The sequence below is a fragment of the Vicugna pacos genome, chromosome 29 (genome assembly GCF_048564905.1).
Source record: "Vicugna pacos chromosome 29, VicPac4, whole genome shotgun sequence".
Classification (NCBI taxonomy): Eukaryota; Metazoa; Chordata; class Mammalia; order Artiodactyla; family Camelidae; genus Vicugna; species Vicugna pacos.
In genome coordinates, this window is record NC_133015.1 from 13,897,198 (window position 1) to 13,919,891 (window position 22,694).

The 22,694-nt window shown below is 37.5% G+C and overlaps 1 protein-coding gene across 12 annotated transcripts in view; it reads left to right on the top strand.

The window, feature by feature from the left end:
- EYA1 (EYA transcriptional coactivator and phosphatase 1) overlaps positions 1–22,694 on the top strand; it is a 288,250-nt gene that overhangs the window by 180,291 nt on the left and 85,265 nt on the right. For 6 of the 12 annotated variants that reach the window (XM_072951809.1, XM_072951808.1, XM_072951811.1 and 3 more), the window contains 5 exons: positions 1,089–1,158; positions 1,476–1,621; positions 5,223–5,360; positions 21,633–21,715; positions 22,132–22,318. In XM_072951809.1, coding sequence (XP_072807910.1) covers positions 1,089–1,158; positions 1,476–1,621; positions 5,223–5,360; positions 21,633–21,715; positions 22,132–22,318 — 624 coding nt within the window. The remainder of the gene's footprint in view (positions 1–1,088; positions 1,159–1,475; positions 1,622–5,222; positions 5,361–21,632; positions 21,716–22,131; positions 22,319–22,694) is intronic. The other 6 variants (XM_072951810.1, XM_031692256.2, XM_031692255.2 and 3 more) reach the window with 4 other exon arrangements.

Below are 22,694 nucleotides of genomic sequence, written 5' to 3' on the forward strand. Positions count from 1 at the left end.
ATATGATGAATAAATAATAGAGCCTCTGCAGACGGTGGTTATTAACAGAAGAAAATAAACATTATATCTTACAGTAATTGTACCCAAAGCATATGCGTTTTTAGCCAGGAAAAGAATAGGAAGAATTTGGAGGGAAAGGGGAAATATATACATATGTAAACATGTAAATTTATGTAAACACATGCAAATAAATATATGTAAATATATGTGGATATTCATGTACATAGTGCTTAGCGCATATTTGCAGTGAAAGAAGCTGAGAAGTACCACTTTAAGGTCTTATGTTAGCAAAAAAATGGGTTTTTTTGCTTCTTTGGTTTGGAAAGAGTGTCAGAATATTTGATAGAGTTTAGGGCATTTCTGAGATATACTGAATCAAGTATATGCAATTAAAAAGAAATGAAATTCTACTTGAATACTTAAATAATCTCTTTAAAAAAAAAAACTTTTTTTACTTGGACGTTGAAGCTGAGCACGTATAACTGAAAGGCAAAGGACCATCCACCTCCACACAAGAAGAAAACAGGCTTAGCTTGCAACTTGAGAAGTTTAAGATAATTATAGGAATGCATTTTTATTAAAAAAAAAAAAAGTTGCTGAATCAGCGCAGGCAAATGAGGATCTGTCCTATTTCTCCTCCCCCAAGAGAAGATTAGGCCGTGTTTCTTGGTAACACAGTCGCAGGTGTGTGTGTCCCCTGGCATACACACAACAGACCAGATGACCTTCCAGTTCTGCCCAGCCCTGCTGTTCAAGTTCATCCCTCCCCTTTCAGTGTGTCATTCCAAACAGTAGTCAGGATTCCTTGTGCTCTTAAAATATTGCCCCTGAAAAAATCCTCACAGCATGCTGACAGGTATTTAAGAAGATTGTGACTATGTTCTCTTAGAGTTGATTTAAAATTAGAATCACTTAATCAGTTCCTCTAGGTTCCTTAATTTAGTTTAACTTTCTATTAGGTTGACTTATGAAATTGCCATTTCTGCAGGTCAGAAAGGTTTACAAGCTCCTGAGGTTCAAACTAGATCAACGCTTTATACACATTTTGTATTTTGCGTTGATTATTGTGCGTTATTTTTTTTTTCCAGCAATTGGGAGCAGTAGCTTCAGCCCAAGACCAACTCACCAGTTCTCTCCACCACAGATTTACCCTTCCAAGTAAGATGTATTTTCTCTTAATAAGTAACTTTTCCAAGTAGCTTTTTACCTTATGTCAAGTCATGGCTTGTGCCCACACGTTACATCTTAATTTAGAGTGTGTTTCATAAAGATTTAAATGTATGTATGTAGATTTATTTGAAGCATCGCCTAAGGAGAGACACTGAAGGGTTTCAGTACTTTGTATATTATACCTGAAGGTTACACTTTAAGAGACAGTCTTTAACTGGAATTTGTGATACAGTTGTTAATCAGTTATGTTGCATGTTTCCATCTAATGCATGGGCTTTCTATTTTCTGTCATTTCTGACAAATAGCAGACCATACCCACATATTCTTCCTACCCCTTCCTCACAAACTATGGCTGCATATGGGCAAACCCAGTTTACCACAGGAATGCAACAGGCTACAGCGTACGCCACGTACCCACAGCCGGGACAGCCCTACGGAATTTCCTCATATGGTGAGTAATCCTGCCACTTTAGCGAAGACGTTGTCCAGTGGGCATGCCTGTACGTGCGAAAGTTTCACCTGGGTGGTACTTAAAGACTGTCCTCTTGGGCCACCTTAGGGAGGATCATCACCTTTTGTGTCCAAATTCTTAATATGATTGTTTCTAATGAGCATCATAAGAACTGGTGGCTACTTATCTTGAAGTCAGAGGTGGCAGATAGATGGCATGGTTCACATGCCTTCCTGCTCTTGGTTTTTTCCTTTTGTATCTCCATTCTTAATTGGCCATTTGAACACTTGGCTCTGGAATCCAAAATATTTCAATATATATTTCCGATAAAACGTCTGCGAAGGAAGTCTTTTGGCGTAAAGATTCATTTCCTGTTTATTAGATGCCTAACTGTAATTAGAGAGATCCAAGCAGAATTTTCAACCAACCCTCACTCTAAACTTGAGGGAGGTTGTTGAGGGGAGTTGTGTCATTAAATTTCCGTGTTATCAACCATTAGGAAAAGTGATTTATGTATCACAGCTTGGGCTGCACTTTAAAGAGGTAAATCAGGAAACATTTAAAACTTATATCCCTGTTTGTTGCTTCCCACCTGGAGATGATCTTTATCTCAGAGTAATTTAACTCCATTGTGACAAGGTCAATATCTGTAAATTAAAAATAAATCCAGCAAAACCTCAAAGTTTAATTTTTTAAAATCTTAGGATTCCCAAATACTTCCTCTTCAATTGAATTGCAGTGCTAATTTTAAACAAATTGCAACTCATTGGAATAGAAAAATAAGGATTGTTGGCATTTTGTTGAGAAATAAATAAAACCTAGTAATCAAGGAAAAAAATACAAGAAAGTTTGTAAGCAAAGACTGATAGAAAAGATATAGAATATTTTGTGATCAATATTCTAATTGTGTTTCTGCTGCTCCTGTTTTCTTGTAATAATCTTTTCTCAGTATATCAAAAGAAATAATGTTCTTGTTTAAGTATTTCCTTAACCATTAGAAAGTAAGTGGGGTTTTTTGTTTGTTTTTGTTTTGTTTTGTTTTTTGGCTTTTTACTCTGTCTTTACCCTAGACCAAATTGACCATATATAAATTTCTTATAAAATATATAGAAATTAAAATGTAAACTATATGTGATTTTACCTATTATCATCTTACTTTTAAACTATTACAACCGAATGTGATCTAGCTAGAGGTTTTTCAGCCAGCCTTTAAAAACAGTCATAAAATGGACTTTCTAGAATTGTCTTTTCATTTCTGTAAATTTTATTCAGGTTTCTCAAAATACTAAATATCGATCAAATTTGCCTGTAATTTACTTCTAAACAATTTTTGTGTTTAAAGAGGAGATGGGTTCCATGATTCGAGTTCTGTAGCTTCAATTCTTTAATGTGAGTTAAGGCAGTCTCCAATTTATATTCTCAAAATTCCTTTGTAAGCTGACTATCTGAAGTGTAAATGTATTTTCCAATACAAACAATACTCGAGTACTGCCAGACCTACCAGTGCTGCCAGAGGAAGGTACCATTCCTGTTACTGCCTTGGCTGCCAGTCACACAACTCTCCTGTTCTTTCTCCTCCCCATTCAGTCACGGCCGGGCGCTTTGCCAGTCTCCGGGCTTTGCCAGTGGTGCAGGGACTCCTCTAGTTCTAAACCATCAACAAATGTCCCTGTTGTCTCAAATAGTTCTTCCAGCAGCGTGAGATGAGCAGAGGTTCTGAGGTTAGACTCGGAAGAGCAGAGTGAGGATGGAGATTTTAGTGTGGTAGGTGGGGGTCGGGGAGGTGGTGAGAGTAAGGCTCCAGGTAAAGGGCTTTGGCCCCGGGGCCTTCCAGGCTTACAGTCTCCCAGGAATAATCCCCAGTGCTGAGTGTTTTCCTGATCACCTCCTTTCTTTTCTTTTTTGTGCCTTGAGGATAGGAAGATGCCCCCAGTGCTTCTGACTAGGCAGCCTATTTTTCTTGGGCCAATGCATGGAATAATAGGTCAGTGGGGAAGAAGAGCTCATACCATTTTTCACTGGGTCTCCATGGAGTTGACTGACGAGATGAGTTTTCCAGCTTGTGGAGAAGAAGCCATGGAGATAGGTGTGGCTGTGGGCATTTTCTGCCTCTTCCTGCTCTTCCTTACCTGTTCTTGTCACAAAAGATTCCCATTCTGAACCTCCAAGCTAAAAACAAAGGTGAGACAGGTGTAGATGGGGAGCAGATCATCATAACCTCAGATGGAGAGAGAAGGGGGAAAATTGCCGCTGTGACAACATAGGAAGGAAGGGAGCTTTTAGAGCCATTAAGCCACCTGTCTTGGGCACGTGCTTTTCCAGGGACCATTTATAAGTCTTGGTTATTCACTGCTTTGGGATTGCCTGTACAGAGAAAGTCACATTTTTAAAATGCTAAGTTTATGTGAAGACTTAAATGCTAAGGCTGTTATGAGGTTATTTTTTAGAGCTACTCCAGGAATTAGAGTAGGCTGTCTCGGCCAAGAGTCAGATTCTTCCACTGCCTTAGGAAAGTTACCTAACTTCATTCTACTCATGAAATTCCCCTAAAATGGAAATAAACAGTGAGACTACTGTGTATTCTAGATCTCAAAGATATTATTTATCTAAAGTGCAAAGTAAAGTTATTCAAAAATGTGAATTCTCTTGGCAGGAATTTTCATCCCCTCCCTCTGTGGGAATTAAGGACAATTGTTAACTTTCATGACTGTCTTTAATTATGATCCAGGGCTGAGCCCTGTACAGCCATACTGCCAAACCCAGCCCCTGAAATTAGGATGTCAGCCTGTCTGTCGTTTTGGGAAGTGTTTGGAGGCTACAAATACACTGTTTTGGTATTGAGATATGATTTTAAAAAAAGTGTACTTTAGGTTACACTTGAAATAATTATATTTGAATAAATATGTGCAACTACAAGGGACAAAAGGGGGACTACTGGTCAAACTCACTGTGCTGTTGATAAATCACTATGCTGTTCTGCAGGATTGAGTTTTTACTATTCTGCTTCCCCCGTGCCTGCTTCCTGGTAGGATCTGGGTATTTGGTAGAAGGTTTCCCCTGGTTGCTTAGTTCTCTGCCCAGTATTGCTACCTCTGACTTCAAAGTGAGTTGTGTACTAAAATCAGCTTTGTGGTAGAAAGAGTAAAGGAAAAAAAAAGAAACAAAAATTCTGTGAGGCTACAGACTCTAATTAATCACTTTTTAAAAATTTTGATTCTGATGTTAATCAACATAGCAACATTTAGAATAATTTAGTTCAAATTTATTATGGCCATTTCTTCACTCTGAAGATGATCTTAAACTCTTCTAAAACAACACAGCCAAGTGTAGAAATGATATCACTGGAGTTAAATTTTAGAGAAAATGGAATTCAGAAAAACAATATGGAAGAACAATGGGGATAGGAATCCAAATCTGTAATAATCCTGTTTTTTTTTTCCATTGACGTGATAGTTAAGGGTATTTCACTGTAAGCATATATACCCTTGGTTATTGAGATCATATTGGGAAGCGTTTGTGACTGAATAGTTATGGGAATATTTTGTGTATTTACCAGCTTTTGAAAATGAACAGATAGATAAGCTATCACTAACTGATTTAGGTGCATTGTGGGCAGGCATCAAGACTGAAGGTGGATTGTCACAGTCTCAGTCACCTGGACAGACAGGATTCCTCAGCTATGGCACAAGCTTTGGTACCCCTCAACCTGGACAGGCACCGTACAGCTACCAGATGCAAGGTCTGTATTCACAGTGACATTGCTCTTCTCGTTAACCGTGTGTGACAGTAGTTACTTTCTAAAGTAGAGCCTGATGGTATAAGTAGTGGATGATGGTGAAGGTGGATTGGGCTTTGAGGCAAGATGCCTGGTTCTAATTTGGCTCTACACTTACCTGCTCTCTGGGCCTGGATTTCTAGGGAAAACATTGGATGATCACTAAGTCTCTTTTTCAAAAGGCTCAAAAATTCTTTGTGAAGTTGAAGTTTTCTGCCTTTGCTTCTATCAGTTAAGAAACGAATGGAAAAAAAAAGTGATGTAAGGGTTGTGGTGTGATATATGCTAAAAACTGGCACTTGGTGTCAGCCTTTCTAAAAGGGCTATGTTCTCTTCATTGTCATGATCACAGCTCTAGAAATAGAGTATATGATATGTGTTGACTAAGTGATCTACCCAGGACCAGGGGATCAAATCGACAGCCACTGAGTGCATCTTTAAGATATTGCTTCCAAGACCCGGTCCCTGGATTCTGATTTTGAAACTATAGACAAAACATAATGTAAGTGCAAAGCATATGGAGGGGCAGTTGAAAGTTTGCATTGTCAAAGCTGTTTCAAGAATACATGTTACTATAATTAGCAGGTTATTTACCATGCAGATGTGTCTGTGAAGTACTTGAAAATTGTTCTCACATAGTTTAGACATTCTTCTAGTATCTGGTTTTTGCTACAAATGAGTTTAACAAATCATATTCATCCTCTTAATAGTGCCGAGCTATAGTTGAATTAAAGCCCTGATCACTACTTTTTGATTGAAGAGATTCTTTTTATAGTTTTTAATCCTTTTCTATATCTTTTATCTTATTCTTTATTGCATTAAAAATATTGTCTATTGCAGATAAATTAGAAAATACAAAGAAGCAAGAATAATTATAATCAAATATCATATACTTTTGTTAGCACTTAGATATATGCACTATGGGATTATATTGTATAATACAGTGTTACAACCTGCTTTTTTTAAAAAAATTACTTTTTTATTGAAGTATAATTGATGTACAGTATCACATAAGTTATTGTTGTACAGCATGGTGATTCACATTTTTTAAAAGTTATATTTATTTGTAGTTACTACAAAATACTGGCTATGTTCCCTGTGTTGTATGTAGCTTGTAGCTTATTTATTTTATATGTAGTAGTTTGTACCTCTTAATCCTCTGCCTCTATCTTGTCCCTCCCACCTTTCCTCTCCCCACTAGTAACCACTAGTTTGTTCTCTTTATCTGTGAGTCTGTTTCTTTTTTGTTGTGTTCACTACTTTGTTTTACTTTTTGAATTCCACATGTAAGTGATGTCATACGGTATTTGTCTTCCTCTGTCTGATGTATTTCACTTAGCATAATACCCTCCAAGTTCATCCACGTTGTTGCAAATGGCAAAATTTCTATGGCTAAGTAATATTCCATTTTGTGTATGTATGTGTGTGTGTATATATATATGTACGTGTATATATATATATATATATATATATCTCACATCTTATCCATTCTTCTGTTGATGAGCACTTAGCAACCTTCTACTTTTAGTAACAAATATGTTGTAAACATCTTTTCACAGCAGTAAATTTTATTCTACAGCATCATTTTAATGGCTGCATGGTTTCGTTGCTATACCTTATTTAGCTAGCCCCCCTATTATTAGACACTAGAGCAATGCTGCAAATATCTTGTGTACATCCTTAATTATTTCCTTTGAGTAAAGTATGAAATTGCGAGGTAGAGGTTTTAAACTCTTTTAAAGATTTGTTATATATTTACACAAGGAAGGAGTTGTGATTTAGAGCAAACATTAAATATTTTACTTTAAGAATTGTCATTTTGGAACATTCAAGATTTTGTTGTTTTCATGTTCATTTTCTGAAAATTGACAAGATAAACCATTTTTTTTTCTTTCGTGGTCATATTCATCTTTGTCTTATATTTTCTTATGTTTCTTAAACTTTGGTAATATTTTATAGGTATATTTCCAACTTATCATTTTTAAGAGCTTTTTTTTTTTTCCTGCCCCGGAAACTAAAGTTTTCTGGGACCAGATCCATTAATCCTTTCATATGTTTGTTTTTGCCTTTGGTATAAAAAGGCCTGAATTATAATGTTTTGATTTATTTGATGGCTACAAAATTAAAACTGTCTTACAACAGATAGTATTTATTGTTAAAAGATATGACTTACGCCCTTGGTTCCAAAACTTGAAAGCTCCCCTGAAAAAGAACTGTTTCCCCACGTGCTAAATATCAGTTGAGGAAAAAGATACAAAGAACAAGATGTGATGAAGAGACTTCATTAAAAAATTGAACAGTCTTAGGCTTTAGTGATGAAAAGCTTTCATTTGTGTCAAGGAGAGAGACAACAGACGAGCAGACAAATAAGTTGTGCGGTTGCAGAGTGTTGGGAGAGTTACAAGGGAAACAGACGTCATGGTAGGTCCCACTCTCCCCACCCTGGGCATCCAGGTGTCCTTGAGGAGAAGTGGATCATAATGGTCAGAAGGAAACAGGTGATGTGCCTTCTGGAGAAGAGAGTTACCTACATGTGGCCTGAGCCCACATTCTGCCCCTTGGTTACCTTTCACAATGAACTGAGCACAGAAATCATGAGTTGAGTGTTTAGACACTTTTATAGGAGGTCGCTGGTCAATCCTAGGTGGGTGCACTCAAACACTGCTTTTAAGAAGTGGGACTTGTACTCTGTCTTTTCTTTTTTCATCTCATTCTTTTAGTAGTACACAACTATTATATTTTGCTAAATTGTCAGTCTGTGAAGGATTAGGAGAAAAAACTGGTGCTGCATCTCAGAAAGTTCGAGAAGTATTGTACTTGAGCATGAGTTTTATCTTTCTCTCCTCTCTGATCAAAAGTTTATGCAGCAGAAATTTCCTAAGAGGACTTAACTAGCTATTGGAGTTACAGGCATAGCTTTAGAATAAAGAGTGGAAATGAAAGAGGAATAATCTCTTTATTTAAAAAAAAAAAGATATAAGGTCACGTGTAGCCCCAAATATAGCAAATACAGCATTGCTTTCCTAGTCATTTGTTTCATTGCATCTGGGATGTTGCATTAAAATGTTTGTGTTTTTATGTATCCCCTGGTTGAACGGCCTTTCCAGAATGGGGTTTGAGATCCCATTTTTCATGACTGAAACGGATATGGGTATTTCTAGAGCTGTATTTCTGTAGTATTTCATACAAGTATTTCCATAATGGCACTTCACTTATTTTTAGAATAATCTAAAAATATGATTTTCATATAGCAAACCAGGTAAGATGCTATTAACTTGAAGCTTGCCAATATGATGATAATTAATGATACATAGTGTGCTGTAGACTCCTGATGGTCAAATTTAGATAAATAATTAAATTCCAGTTAATTTGTATTTCTTAAATATTAACTGCATTGTGGAAAATGCTTCCCCAGTATAAAATGATTTATGCGCCCAGTTGAAGTCTGTTGACTTTTTAAAATACCTTTTAAAAATAAAAAACTCTATAATACCTGAAATTTTTCAAATTTTCCAACTTCTTGCTATCCTTAATGACTAACAGTGACTTTTCTTTATATCAATCTTACAGCTATTAGAAATTTTTAGAATCCTGGATGAGAGTGTATGTATTTTAGTTATTTGGGAGTATTTTACCTAACTCTTCCTCCAAGATCTTTTGAACTTTAAATTATAAGATCTGATGATGAGTTATTCCAATTTAACTACTATAACTTCATTTTAGGATTTCACAATACTGGGAGAAATACTCTAGTAGCCCAGATGACTCAGGCTAACTCAGTAGTGGTATATATGCATATGGGGTTACACTGATTAAATTAAGGGGTATTTTATCATGATCAGCTCTTTGGTTCTGTCAGATCTAGCAGACTGGATTAAGGTAAAGTAAAATCTTGCACTCTGGTGAACAGTGTCTAGTGTATGTTCCCGAGTCAGACTGCCTGTCGAACAGCTCTGCCCTTGTTCTCAGTGGGACTTCAGCATGGGACTTCACTTCTTCACGTCTCTACTTCTTCGTCTCAAATTTGGAGATAACATTACCTGTTCCCAGAGTAGTGTTGTGAGATCTAATTGAGATTATCCATGTATGTTACTCTGAACAACATTTGGCACATAGTAACCATTCAAATTCTTAGTTTCATGTTTATGACATTCATTGTTATTGCGCACTTATTATATGCCCAGGACTTTGCTAATTATTTTACATATATTATCTCATTTAATACTTACAACAACCTGGAAACAATGACTTTCAAAGGTAGGAACCTGAAAATGCTGAAGAATACATCAAAAAGGAGAAAGGTTTAGAACTATCAGACCTTGCCATGTTTTCTTTTTTTAATATTCTTTTTTTTTGAAATGGAAGTACTGGGGATTGAACCCAGGACCTCATGCATGCTAAGCATGTGCTCTACCATTGAGCTATACCCACCCCCACCCCGCCATGTTTTCTATACACATAAATGGCAACACTTATAGGGGAGGTGCTTACAGAAAACCACAAAAAAAATAATGCAGTTGCCTGTAGTGTATCTTCTCTGAAGGATAGATGTGCTCTTCAGGTAACTGAGGCAGTGCGTCACACAGCTAGCCCTGTAAGTAGTCAAAAACACCAGCTCGTGAAGCTCTAGAAAGTTTTCTTTAGAGAACTCATTTCTGGGCACTGTCTGTGCTTTGGCATTTTTATGGCACTTATGGGAAAGATTTGTGTTGTAATCTGTGGACGTTGTGGCACTGCCTTGTGAACTAGGCCAGCCTTGGTGCCCTTGTTTAGTCCAGATGAACCTTCTGGATCCTTCCAGCTCCAGTGTTCAGCACTGCGGTCCATGGCAGACTTCCGTGAATCCAGCACATGCCATTTTAAACCAAACAAGGATCAGATTTTTGTTTTAGGTGCACTAATACTGAGCACATGGAGTGAAACCTCAGGGACTGGGAAATCTGATTGCTTTCACCTTTGCTGCAAGATTCCGGAAAATTCCCTTTGTGCTTTAATTGGATCTCATTTGTACATCCAGTGAAAGATTAGAAACTTAAGTTCAACAGAGAAAGACAAAATGTCTCTGTTCATAGAGAACTGTAGAGTTCCTTCCGAGGAAGTGAGATCCTTGCTGTTAGTTTTTGACATCTTCCTGCTCCCCAGAGTCAGCCTCCATGTTTCTGGAAGAGGTTTTAGATGGTGTGAGATTTTTCTTCACACACCATTGACAAACCTTATGCAAATGAGCTAGCTGAATGGGGGAGTGTAGATGGACAAGGGGTGCCTGGAGACCCCTGGGTCAACTGTGCAGATCGTGTAAATAGTGTTTTCAATCAAAGAGCACGGACACAAGAACGAAGGGGGGTGTGAGTGTGTGTGTACGTGTACTAAGGGCAAGAAAACTACTTAGAAGAAACTGCTTCAGCCTTTGACTCACTGACCAGTTTCACAGAGTATCTGCCCAGTTTGTCATGAGCAAGCTTTATTCTCCTTTTATGTAAAAGAAGCATCTGATTTGGAAGCAAGCTTTTACTTACAATTTTTTAAAAACACAAGCTCCAAACCTGTTGGTCACGTCCCCATTTATTTACCCCACATCCCGTATACCATAGACTTAGAGTTCCATTCAACCACAAAAAATGAGAAACTGTGATCATAATTTTGAGGCTGAATCACAGGAGGACAATGACATTTTGCTTAGCAGTCTGTTTGAGGTGAGGAAATGCAAAGAAGATTTTCACAGAAAAAGCAATGAAAATGAAGTCTGGTCTCTCAACGGTTTATGCCTCAGCTTTGCAGCAAACCCAGCTTTCTGCAATAACTTAGTTCTACTGATTTTCGACAGTTGCAGGTAGAGACCATCTTTTCTCGTATTTTCACCCCCACTATCTGTAAGCCTGTCTGAAATAGACAAATGTGTGCTAGGAGTGGAGAGGCTCTGTCATGATGAAAGTTAGAAATTAAGATTCATAAGGACTTTAATTCTCTTCATTTTGGGGAAATGAATTTGGAATTGAGCATCATAAAAGTCTTGGTTAGTTTATTATCGTAGTTTGTTCAAAGCAATCTTCCCTTGTGTTCATAGTAGACGGAACTGGTTGGAGGCATCACAGAATCGCCATCTTTGTACAGAAGGCTCTTCTGAGTGTTTTATTGGGATGGTGGGGACATTCCTGTCATTCTTCAGCGAGACGGTGTCAGGATTTGCCATGATAGATAGGAGGGACGACACAGATGCACAGGAGAGAAACCCAGAGAGCCCTGGAAACTCTGCTTTGTTTATTTTCCTTTAGGCTTTATTGCTCTCACTTAGAGAAGAAAATAACACAGATTCTCTCTCTCTCTTCGTATATAACATTGTTTGTTCTGTTAAAGAGATTGGGGTTCCAGCCAGTGAGGAGAGTCAGTAAATAAGGGCAGAGGTTTGTCAATGGGACGTGGAGGGGTGACAGCTCTCAGCGCTCGGCACCTCGCTGATCTGGGGCTCGTAACGAAGTGGGAACGATCCAATAATTCTCTACGAAGGCAACCACCCTTATTTCCTCTGGGCTGCCTGTCTGTAGCTTTCCAAATATAGCTGAAGTGTTTCAGTTTATTCGTGTTTTAGAACCTCAAAAGTGCTTAGCAAAATACACTGTTAAAGTGTTTTCATTATCTATAGAAGTGGTATTTTTCAAAAGGAAAAATATCAAACTCCAGATATATGATTTTAAGAAAATCTATATTAAACCTTTTTAATAATCTGCAGTGATAAAACCTTTGAGATTTGGACTTGCTGGCATAAAATGACATGATAGAATTGTAACTGAAGCCTGCATTGATGTTCAAAATTTCTCCTCAATTGCTTTGCCAGTCTACTCATATTTCTATTTTAGTCTGTGGCTTTTTTAGCATTCTAGAATTTTTTTTTTTGCTTCAGTTGATTTTTTACGGTAATATTTTGTTTCAGTTCTTTTGGCATCTCATGCTATTTCAAATGACGTGTGTTGAAAATTGTATGGCTATCTTTTGAAATCCGGTAATCACAATAATTAATCAGTGATCAATACCAATATTATTATTGATAACAAATTGGTTTTTATTAAAATCTATAGAAATAGTTCAAGAAAGATAAATGTCAAGGCTTTGCTGTGTTTATTACCTTAGTTAAAAATTATCTTTGGAATATACAAACTATTATTGAGATAAAAAGGAAAACTTGGTCATTTAAACTCCTTCTTATAAGAAAAGGGGAAAACTGTGGTTTTAAATAGCCCATCTGGCCTTCAGAGGCTTTTCCCCAGGGAGCCGCACTAACTTCTGCCACATAGATCGCGCCCGATGATGGACATAGCCCATGGCAAAGAGGCCAGGGAAGGAAAGCAAATGCACTTCTGTGAAAATACACGAGGGACAGTTAGCATCCTGCTTGCCGCGTAAGTGCTAGAAAATGCTCTAAAACATGGGAAGTACAGACAGGCCCCAGCAGGTTCCAGCATTCTTACGTTGGCTGGGATTCTGGTTTTTAATGTGAGTCCTTGTTCTCTGTGAAGTAGACCTTTGACCTACACGTAACCCTTTTTTTTTAATTGAAGTTTTTTGAAGTTATAGCTGGGCAGTGCTCTCCAGCTTCAGTCTCACACAGAACTTTGATTTAATACTTTAAATCATGTTATGAAACAACCTAGACTGGGTTCTTCTTAATTGTGAAGAAGGTGTATTTATTTTTACTTTTTTTTCAGTTTATTTATTCAGCCAGTATTTTATTTTATCTTTAAATTTTATTGATGTACAGTCAGTTACAATGTGTCAGTTTCTGGTGTACAGCATAATGTCCCAGGCATACATATATGTACATCTATTCATTTTCATATTCTTTTTCATTAAAGGTTATTACAAGATATTGAATATAATTCCCTGTGCTACACAGAAGAAATTTGTCTTTGATCTATTATTAATAAAGGTTTTGAGGAGTTGGTTTATTTTTAAACTACAGTCGCTTAGCACGTATAGAACCGGGTGGCCCACACAGGGTCTCCTAGCAAGACTGTTTCTCGTTTGTTATGGTTGAGGAGACCACCACCCTTTCTCTGTAGGAACTCCTGACAGGGACAAAAAGAAAGCCAGTCGTTTGATACACTATCCTTGGGCCACTTTATATGATTGACTTTTAAACTTGTTTACCAGCCTCGAAAGAGTTACAGTGGATGGCAGCTATGCTCACCACTATACTACTAACACAAGGAGGTTGGGATGAATTAGGGTTGGGGATTAACATTACTATATACAAAATAGATAAACAATAAGAACCTACTGTAGAGCACAAGGAATAGTATTCAATTTCTTGTAATAACATATACTGGAAAAGAATCTGAAAAGAAAAAAATATATGTATGTATATGTATAACTGAATCACTTTGCTATACATCTGAAACTAACATTGTAAATCAACTACACTTCAATAAAAAATTAAAAATAAATAAAAAAATAAAGTTATGATGTAGTCCTTTAGAAATGAGATAGTTTGATACCAGATTTATTTATGAAATTTCTCAGATGCCCTTGTGTGTCCGTAATGTTTGTGGAGCCAAAAATTAATACCGTGTTTCACATTATATAACTCACTTTTGACATGACTGAATTGGAACATCTAAAGGGTGGATTTGGTGTGGTTGGGTGGAAAACTGACCTAGAAGTGAGGCTAACGGTCTTTGCACAAGGAGTCTTTGCACAAGGAAATCAACCGTTCTCTCTGCTTTTCGGAAAGTGGCAAGGATCCCGTTTCAGCTACCTCACCTACTGATGTGGCAAATAACCCGAGACAATGGAATGTGGAAATACCGAAATATAAATGTACTATAAAAATGTAGAATGTTACTGCATTCTGAATTTGAAATTTTTCACATGCAAGCAAGACCCTTACTTTTATCCATAGACCCATGATTTACCAATATCTGAGTTAGAGCAGTGAGATTTTTTGAGCTATTCAAATGATTTGATTTCATTTGATTTGATTTAAAAATCTGCTAGATTTTCCTTCTGGAAATTCAGAAATATTTTAAATCCTTCCACAAGGAGCTTATGGGTCCTGCATTGAATATTCTTATAATTACAATCTGAAGTAGTGATTATAATCTAGTTTTTAAAGCTAAGCCTTTATGCATCATCTAGTTTAAAAGAAACCAGCAAAGTATGTGTCCTTTAGATTAAAAACCTGAGAAATCAGCAATTATGCTTTGGTTATTTTTCCTTTCCCCACTGCCCTTTTCATTGCTGAACAAATAAGGAAGTTGAGAGATGTTTTTCTTTCCTGATGTCTTTTGGGCCCATTCACATCACCCTTCCAAACAGCCTCCTACCACCACCACCAAAAAATGTCATGGAAAGGGTTCCTCCCATTCCTACACCTGAGTCTTTATGACAGTTGTATCTTCACTGGACCCTGGATTGAAATTCTCAGGTACCAGTTCTGTCTCCCGCTGGTGCCCACATGACCCCCCTCAAAGGCATGAGTCAGACGCAGTTTCTCCTTCTCCATGGGAGACAGGTGAGTAAATGTAACACATGGATTTAAGGAACTTATGGTCAGGATGAAAATAAGACTAATGTGGGCTCGTTCAGTGCTGTTCTAAGAACAGTGGTAACGAATTGTAGTGAGCTCTAGTTCCCAGAAGGTAAAATCAGTGCAGAAGGGAATAGTCAGGGGAAGCTGATTGAGGCAATGGGACTTCAGCCAGATCTTAAAAGATGGGAGATGAGGACTGACAGAGGGAAGCACTAAATAAAAAGAGCAAGGGTGAGTAAGATGGATTTTCAAGAGAGCAGGGGAGCAGGGACCTGTCCTGAATGGATAGGGTGAGCGGGGGACAGGAAGCGTTAGGAAGTGGCTTGGTGTGGGGTATTTCTCTCCTCACCACCTCCACTCCCAACTCTCCAACATCTCCAGGACCAGTTATATAAACACACATAGCCTTTCACTTATAATAGCTTTCCCCCACCTCCTTCAATCCTGAAAAGGAGAATCAGAACTGTAACATTTCCTGTGTCCCAATATGCTAATAATGGTATGTTCAACATTCAGATTTGGGGGGTTTCCCGTTAAAGAATGCCATTTCTTTTCCTGAACTGTTATTCTTTTCTTAAACAAATGATCAAGAAACATCTGTCACCTACCTTAAGTTTCTCCCCCTGCTGCCCTATCAACCTGTCACTCTCTGATCTTCTCCTTTGGAGAGTTTATCCTCACGTCTTGCCCAGAATACTGTTCTTGATGTTTTTCTGTGTGTTTTCCTTCCCAATCTAACCAAGTGTTTTCATTTCATCCACTGAGCAGCTCCATGTCATGTGGTGCCCACGTAGGGAGCATGAGTCCGTGTTTCTTCGTGTCGTTTTCATGAGTTTGTGTGTTTTTAATTTTTCCTCCCAGGCATAGACTCATAACACAGCTTCTTTTGGTCCACAGCACCGTCTAGAGTGACCGTTGTGCCGGTGCCGCGCCAGGTAGATGTGCCAGTAAACGCTGTTGCCTGAACTGACTTGAGAAGTTTTTTTTTACCCCCCATAAAATAACATGTGTAACCTTCCCATTCAGACTATAAAATTTATCAACTTTAAAAGAAGGCAATAGAATGAAAACAATAATTTTGTCTTTTAGAGATGTTCTGAAGGGAAAGATTTTTCCAGCATTCTGTTCCGGAAATTAGTGTTTCCACTCCCTGCCAGAAAAGAAGCAGAGCTGTGATTTTTTTAACCTTTTTTTTTTTTAATTTATTGGAGTATAGTCAGTTTACAATGTAGTGTCAATTTCTGGTGGACAACACAATGCTTCAGTCATCCATATCACTTATATGTGGAATCTGAAAAAAAAGACGCGATTTTTTTCATGATGGTAAACTATTTAAACTTTTAACTAATGTCTTCCTTTTAACCAATGGGGAAGAAGGTATCCCCACTGCCACCCCACTTGGAGGGTAACTTAATTCCAAACTTTACCAAGAATATTGAGTATTACTGGAGCTTCATTTGAACCAATTTCTGCCAAATTCCCTGAGGGAGAAATAATGGATTCTAAATGGAAATTCATTCTACTTTGGGGGAATTTTCATTATATAATGTTACATAAAGTGTAAAACAATTTATCATAGAAAATTTCTGTTCTCTTTATCTAGAGATGACTTTTCATGTAAAGTCATTTGTGTCTAGGAAGGGAAATACTTCCATATTACTTTTGATAGATGAATTCTCAATACTAAGCCTAAATCTATGACCTGAAGTTGCAAGTGGAGACTCTTACGAATCAAACAAAAACTCTTAGAGGATGGATCCTAATGGAAGAAGGAGGTCTGTTTTTCCGGGTCATGTCTGACGCCCTTTCTCCCCTGTGGCAGCCATATTCAAGCTTGGTGCATGGCAGCCTTCTGCACAAATGTGCCTCTTCTCCTGGGCCTGTGTAGAATCGGAAGTGGGTTTAGTAGCTACACATGGAAGCTTTTTTGGGAGCGTTGTCATTGCTGTGTCACCTTTGCTTCGTGGTGTTCTGAACTTGCGTGAAATTCATCTGGTAGTGCTGGTACCAAATCTGCATCAGATCAGCCGTCAAAGTGGGACCCTTTCTCCCTGTGAGCTTTATGCAGCCCAGCTCAAGGGCCACAAACCCCCAAAACACACACTGAGATGCTTCCGTTCTGTAAATGCTTGGTGAGTGTGACTCCTTTCTTAGTGTAAAAACAAAGCTTATACTGGTACGAGTTTTTTGAAGCAGTTGCTTAAACACCTGCTGAATTGGTCCTAAAGCAAAGTGGCTAGAAATCAGGTACTCCGGGTATTTGGTAAGCCTGTGGATTTTCAGGTCACATCCTCCCCCTCCTGCCACAGTAAGACAGTGATTCCTGTGTCTGGGGAGAGGCCCAGATTTGTGCCACTTAACTGGTGAAAATCACTCCTGTTGATTCTGTAGCAAATAGTTAGCTGTATGTTGAATATGTTGGTAAAAAAAATATTAAAAGGAAAAGAACTCTGGTGACTTTGAGAGGCAGTATACCGTGGAGATTAAGAGCTTCGACTCTGGGGCCAGATGGCCTGGTATTGAATCCCCGGTCTGCCACACCTGCTTATAATCTTGGGCAGTTTCTTCATCTGTAAAACGGGACAGAATAGCACCTGCCTTGGGGGTGGGGTGGCGGTTTTAAGAGCTCGTGATTGATTTGGGCCTGGCTCAGAGTAAGCACTCAATGCGTTTTAAGTATGATTTTTTGTTCTTGTCATTCCTTTTTGGATTCTATGTTTGCACCCCCTGTGTTTTTCCATCCTCTTAGAAAACTCAGTGAATTTCAGAACTTCCCATGAAGCAATAAAGAACAGGGTGAAAGCACATGAGACAGCATTGTGTTGACTCTAAAACCAGACAGAGCTGTGCTGAGCTTCACTTCCACCCCATGGAAGCTCTGTTATCTCAACCTCATCCTCTGTTTCCCTACAGTATCAAGTTATTGTCGCGTATAGATAGAGCATGTAAAAACCAAACTGACTCCTAGCATACAGTAGGCATTCAATGCATGTTATCCATTGTTACCGTTCATATATGTAATATATACATATAGCAGAGCTAGAGAGGGAGACAGAGAGAAATTCAGTAACCCAGGCTTAGGAGGAAAGAGAGGAGGGGAATTCAGGGATGGTTTTTCTAAGGAAAGGCGTTTCTGGTCCATGCTGAATTGAGGAGCTGATTAGAAGTTAGCCGGGATGCAGTGGGAGAGGGTAAGAGGTTAAAGAGTAGCCTTAAGAGAACCGCCCGTGAGGCTGGAATGTGTATCTGGGTGGGGTTGGGGTTACTGGGAGGAGACCAAAGAAATCTAAGAGATAAACTGAAGTCAGACCAAGTAGGGCCTAATACGTAAGCCCTGGAAAGGCGTTTGAGTTTTATCCTGAGGGTCACAGGGGCCAGTAACAGTTACTTATTGAACAGGGGAGCGAGAAGGTCAGATAGGCACGTAGAGAAAGTACTCAACTGGATTTGTGGAGGATGAACTGGAGGGGCCAGGAGGCGGGCCGGAAACCAGGAAAGGAGGCTGTTAGGGAAACTCAGCACTGGTGGCCTAGACTGGAAGTTAGCAGCTCTCTTTGCCTAAGTCCTATGTGGAGGCAGCCGGGGCGGCCCTGCAGATCTGATTCTGGGGGTTCAAAATGAATATTGCCTGAGCCTAACTCTGCAGTCTGTACCCCTGTGCCTGAAGTAAGTTAGATCCTTGTGGAAGTTGCATTAAGTCTCCTGGGCCACTGGAGTGCCGTTAAACTCCTGCTTCAGCATATGGAATGGAATGGAATCTCAGCCTGCAGTCAGCCAGTAAATGAGTATAACTTATGTTGAATTCCAGCTAATGTACAGTCGTAGGAGTAGCGTGAAGTCTGGAAAGTCACTTGAGTACCATTTCGAGTACTGAACTGTGATTTACTTGGTCAGTCCCCAGTGGCCTCTATGTGCCCAGATAGCTTCCGTGGTCTTTTCTACTTTGTTCCAGGGAGTAACTTATGTAATGAAAACATCCCTTTTTAAAATATAGTTTCTATATCTTACTCATTTTCTTGGTGGATGGGGAGTATTGAGGTCAGTATTTATTGTTCCAAAATGTATAGTATAAATGAAAGGAGCAAGTCATAACCTAAAAATGTGGAGTTTAAATGAACATAACAAGCCACAATCCAAAGTAATTTTTCCTATCAAATGTATAGAATAAAGTTTTCAAAAAGTATTGATAGTCAGACTCTTATCCAAAATAAATTTATATTTTTTACAAGGAATCTTTTAAATGCTCATTATAAGTTTGTGATGTATATAATATTAATATAGAATATATTAAATAATATTAATATATAAATGTTTATTAATATAGAGATATATAAATAGAAACTAATATATTAACTAATAATATATAACATATGTTAACTATATTACGTATAGTTAATATTAATTGTTCATTGATGTACAGATATATAGAGTGATTTATATGCCCATGAAGTCCAATGTTTAAAAAAATAAAAAACAAAACTAATGTTAACCTGATAAGACCTAGAGGTCCAAGCCTCTATCTTAGTTATCCTTTTGTCCTCATGCAGTTATCACCATGAGCCTGTTTTAATACTTGTTTAATAGATATGTGATTGCCACGTGTAAGTGAACGTTAATTTGGGAAACTGGTCTACTGAGGCTGCGATGCTTGTGGTGGATCAAGTATTAGCGGTGTGAGTGTGAGAGCTCTCTGCTTCTCTGTGGTAGGTGTTTGGAGAACTTTGAACAACTGACATTCCTAAAATTTACAAATGACGAAACCTTAAATAAGAGTCTGTGATAACTAAATTTAAAACTATCTTAGGAAATATTTTCCCTTAATAAAAATAACAAGTCCTTGGATTGGGTTTTCAAAGTTCATAGTTGCTTGATAAGTAAGTAGGAAAAGAATTTTAGATAAGCAAAGAGAGGAAGTCATATTTGTCTGGTTTGGGACAGTAAAAAGAGGGAAAAGATACATAAATACAGTGGAGAATTTTAGAAACATTTACTGGAATAAACAATAATAGTTCTGAACATTTGTGTTACTGTGGATTGTTCATTGTGTTTTCCAAAACATGACCTCATTTGATCTGTTTAAGAAGCTATGAAATAGGGTTTTTGCAGACAGGGAAGTTAAATCTTAGAGCAGTTAGATGATTTGTCCAGAGTCCAAACAGATCATAAGTAATGAACTGGAAACTCTAATCTATGTTTTCTGACTCTTAAGCCAGTCCTTAAATGTTCAGTAGCAAGTGTATAATTAGTGCATATTAACAACCACATTGTAACTGAATGCATCTGTGCTTTAGGTAGTTCACATTGAAGATGTCCTCCTTAAGGTGCCAACATATTTACTGCCTAGAATGCTCATTTGCCATAAAATTTTAGTTTAAAAAAAGTTTTTTCTATTTACAGACATAACACAGGTTCTGAGTAGAAAATTTTGAAATGTACATTGGCTCCATGAACATTATGTGACCATAGATTGCACCCCTCCTTTCTAGAAATATTTTATGCTTTTAAAAATATTTCAAATGAGATCCCCAAAAAAACATTTTTCATTGTGTTTTTGTTTTAACAAATTAGTATGAAATAATTCCCCATGTTGTTCAAGGTCATTATGGTACTTTTTTAACAGCTTCATAGTCGTCCATTTTCCAAATAACACTTAAAAGAACTTGGAGATGCTTTCTGTGTTTTGTTATTAGAAACAACACTGGCGAACATCTTTGCTAAGTACCTCATTGGATAAATCCATGTTTTTTTCCTTAGAGTAAATACATGGCAATAAAATTGCTAGGTTAAATGGCATGTAAATTTTTTTCCTTTTTTTTTCTTTTCCAGTTTTATTAGGTAGAATTATTATAGTTTGACTTAAAATTTCTTGGTCATGACTACTAGCCCAACAGCTTCTCCTGTTTAAATTCCCATTTTGTCACATATGAACGCCATTTTTTATACATTTGCCATTCCCTGATCTTTTCAAAAATTGTTGCCAAAATGATCATCAAAAATAACTCATTGTTGCTTTGCATAGTTTAACTTATTATAAGATAGTAAATCAGTTGAAGGAGCAGACTCAGGTTTGTTCTTTTGTTTGTATCCTGCCCAACACCTGCTGTTTATTGTTGAACACAGAGACATTTAACAAATAGAGTGTTATCTGCACAGCACGTGTAATACATAAAACATAGATCATGTTCCTCTCTGATCTTTATCAAATACTTCAAGTGCTTCCATTCATTCCTCTGTGAAATGAAATAATCAGCTTTTTCGGCAGGTTATTCAAATGGCAAGTACGACTTGGAAAGCATTTTGTTTTTTGTGCTAGAGGGAACTTCAAAGATCATCTAAACTGATCCCATTACTTTACAATAAGCACATTTAATGTAAAGATGTGAAAAATACTGGTGTGTCTTACAAATTGAAATGGAAAGCTCGACGTCTAATTTTTTGCATGAATGTATAATTCTGTCCATAATTTAACTGAGTTCCTCACATCCTCAGAAATTTAAACCTCTTCACTTTTTAATTCTTTGTACTATAGTGAACCTAAAATTGTCAACCATTTTAAGAAAACAACACTTTAGCCATGGCAGTGGATTCTGGTTTGGAAAATAAACCAAATGCATTTGCAGTAACCTGCAACTGCTTTATCTGAATACTAATCTCCCATAGACACATCACTCTACGTAGCTTAGTCAACCATATTTCTTTTTATTTTGCTCTAGGTAGCAGTTTTACAACATCATCAGGCTTATATACGGGAAATAATTCACTTACAAATTCCTCTGGATTTAACAGTTCACAACAGGTAATTTTAAAAGCAATTTAACTTCTGAAATTTTAAAAAATGTAACAGATGATTTTCTTATATAAAAAGATCCATTTATATTACACCGTGAGAGCTTTCTTAAGCCTTCTAATATATATATTTTTTTCTCTTGAAAAAAATCTCTTTAGCAATTTTATATGGTGAGTGGTTTGATTTTCAGATTGGTTTAATTTTACCAAGTAATACACCATGGAATAGGAGAAATATGAAGATTGGCTCTGCTCTTACATAAAATTTGTTTGCAAGTCTGAGTCCTTCAGTCAGTGGGTGTTTGTGGGTCCCTCTGCGAATGCAGAGAAGACAGAAACACAGACGTAATTGAGGTTATACTCTGAAATGTAGGAGTAAGCAGCAGTATTCTGACAGATTATTTTTTGTGTGATTTGCTTTGGTAGGACTATCCGTCTTATCCTGGTTTTGGCCAGGGCCAGTACGCACAGTATTATAACAGCTCCCCGTATCCAGCACATTATATGACGAGCAGCAACACCAGCCCCACGACGCCGTCCACCAACGCCACTTACCAGCTTCAAGAGCCGCCATCTGGCATCACCAGCCAAGCAGTCACAGATCCTGCGGCAGGTAATTGCGTGCATCTGATTAGCACCACAGGCTCTATTTCTGGTGGTTTAAATGCAAATTTCTGCAATCATATATTCATGTCGCGGTTGCACACTTTTGACAAGTCTTGGCAAGCCCTTAATATAAGTCGAGCAGCATGATTGTGGCATGAACTTTGTTTTATTTATATTTGCTTTAAAATTTTACTATAAAATACATAACTTCCAAAGTGCATGAAAGAGAGATTTTATTTAGCTGTACAGATAGTCAATTTTCAAGATATAAATAGCTTTTTTGATGCATAGCTATAAATATTTAAATAAAATTCTTGACTATAATTATAACTAATGTGTTGACATATGAATATGAAAAATAAATAACATCACCTCGAATTTAA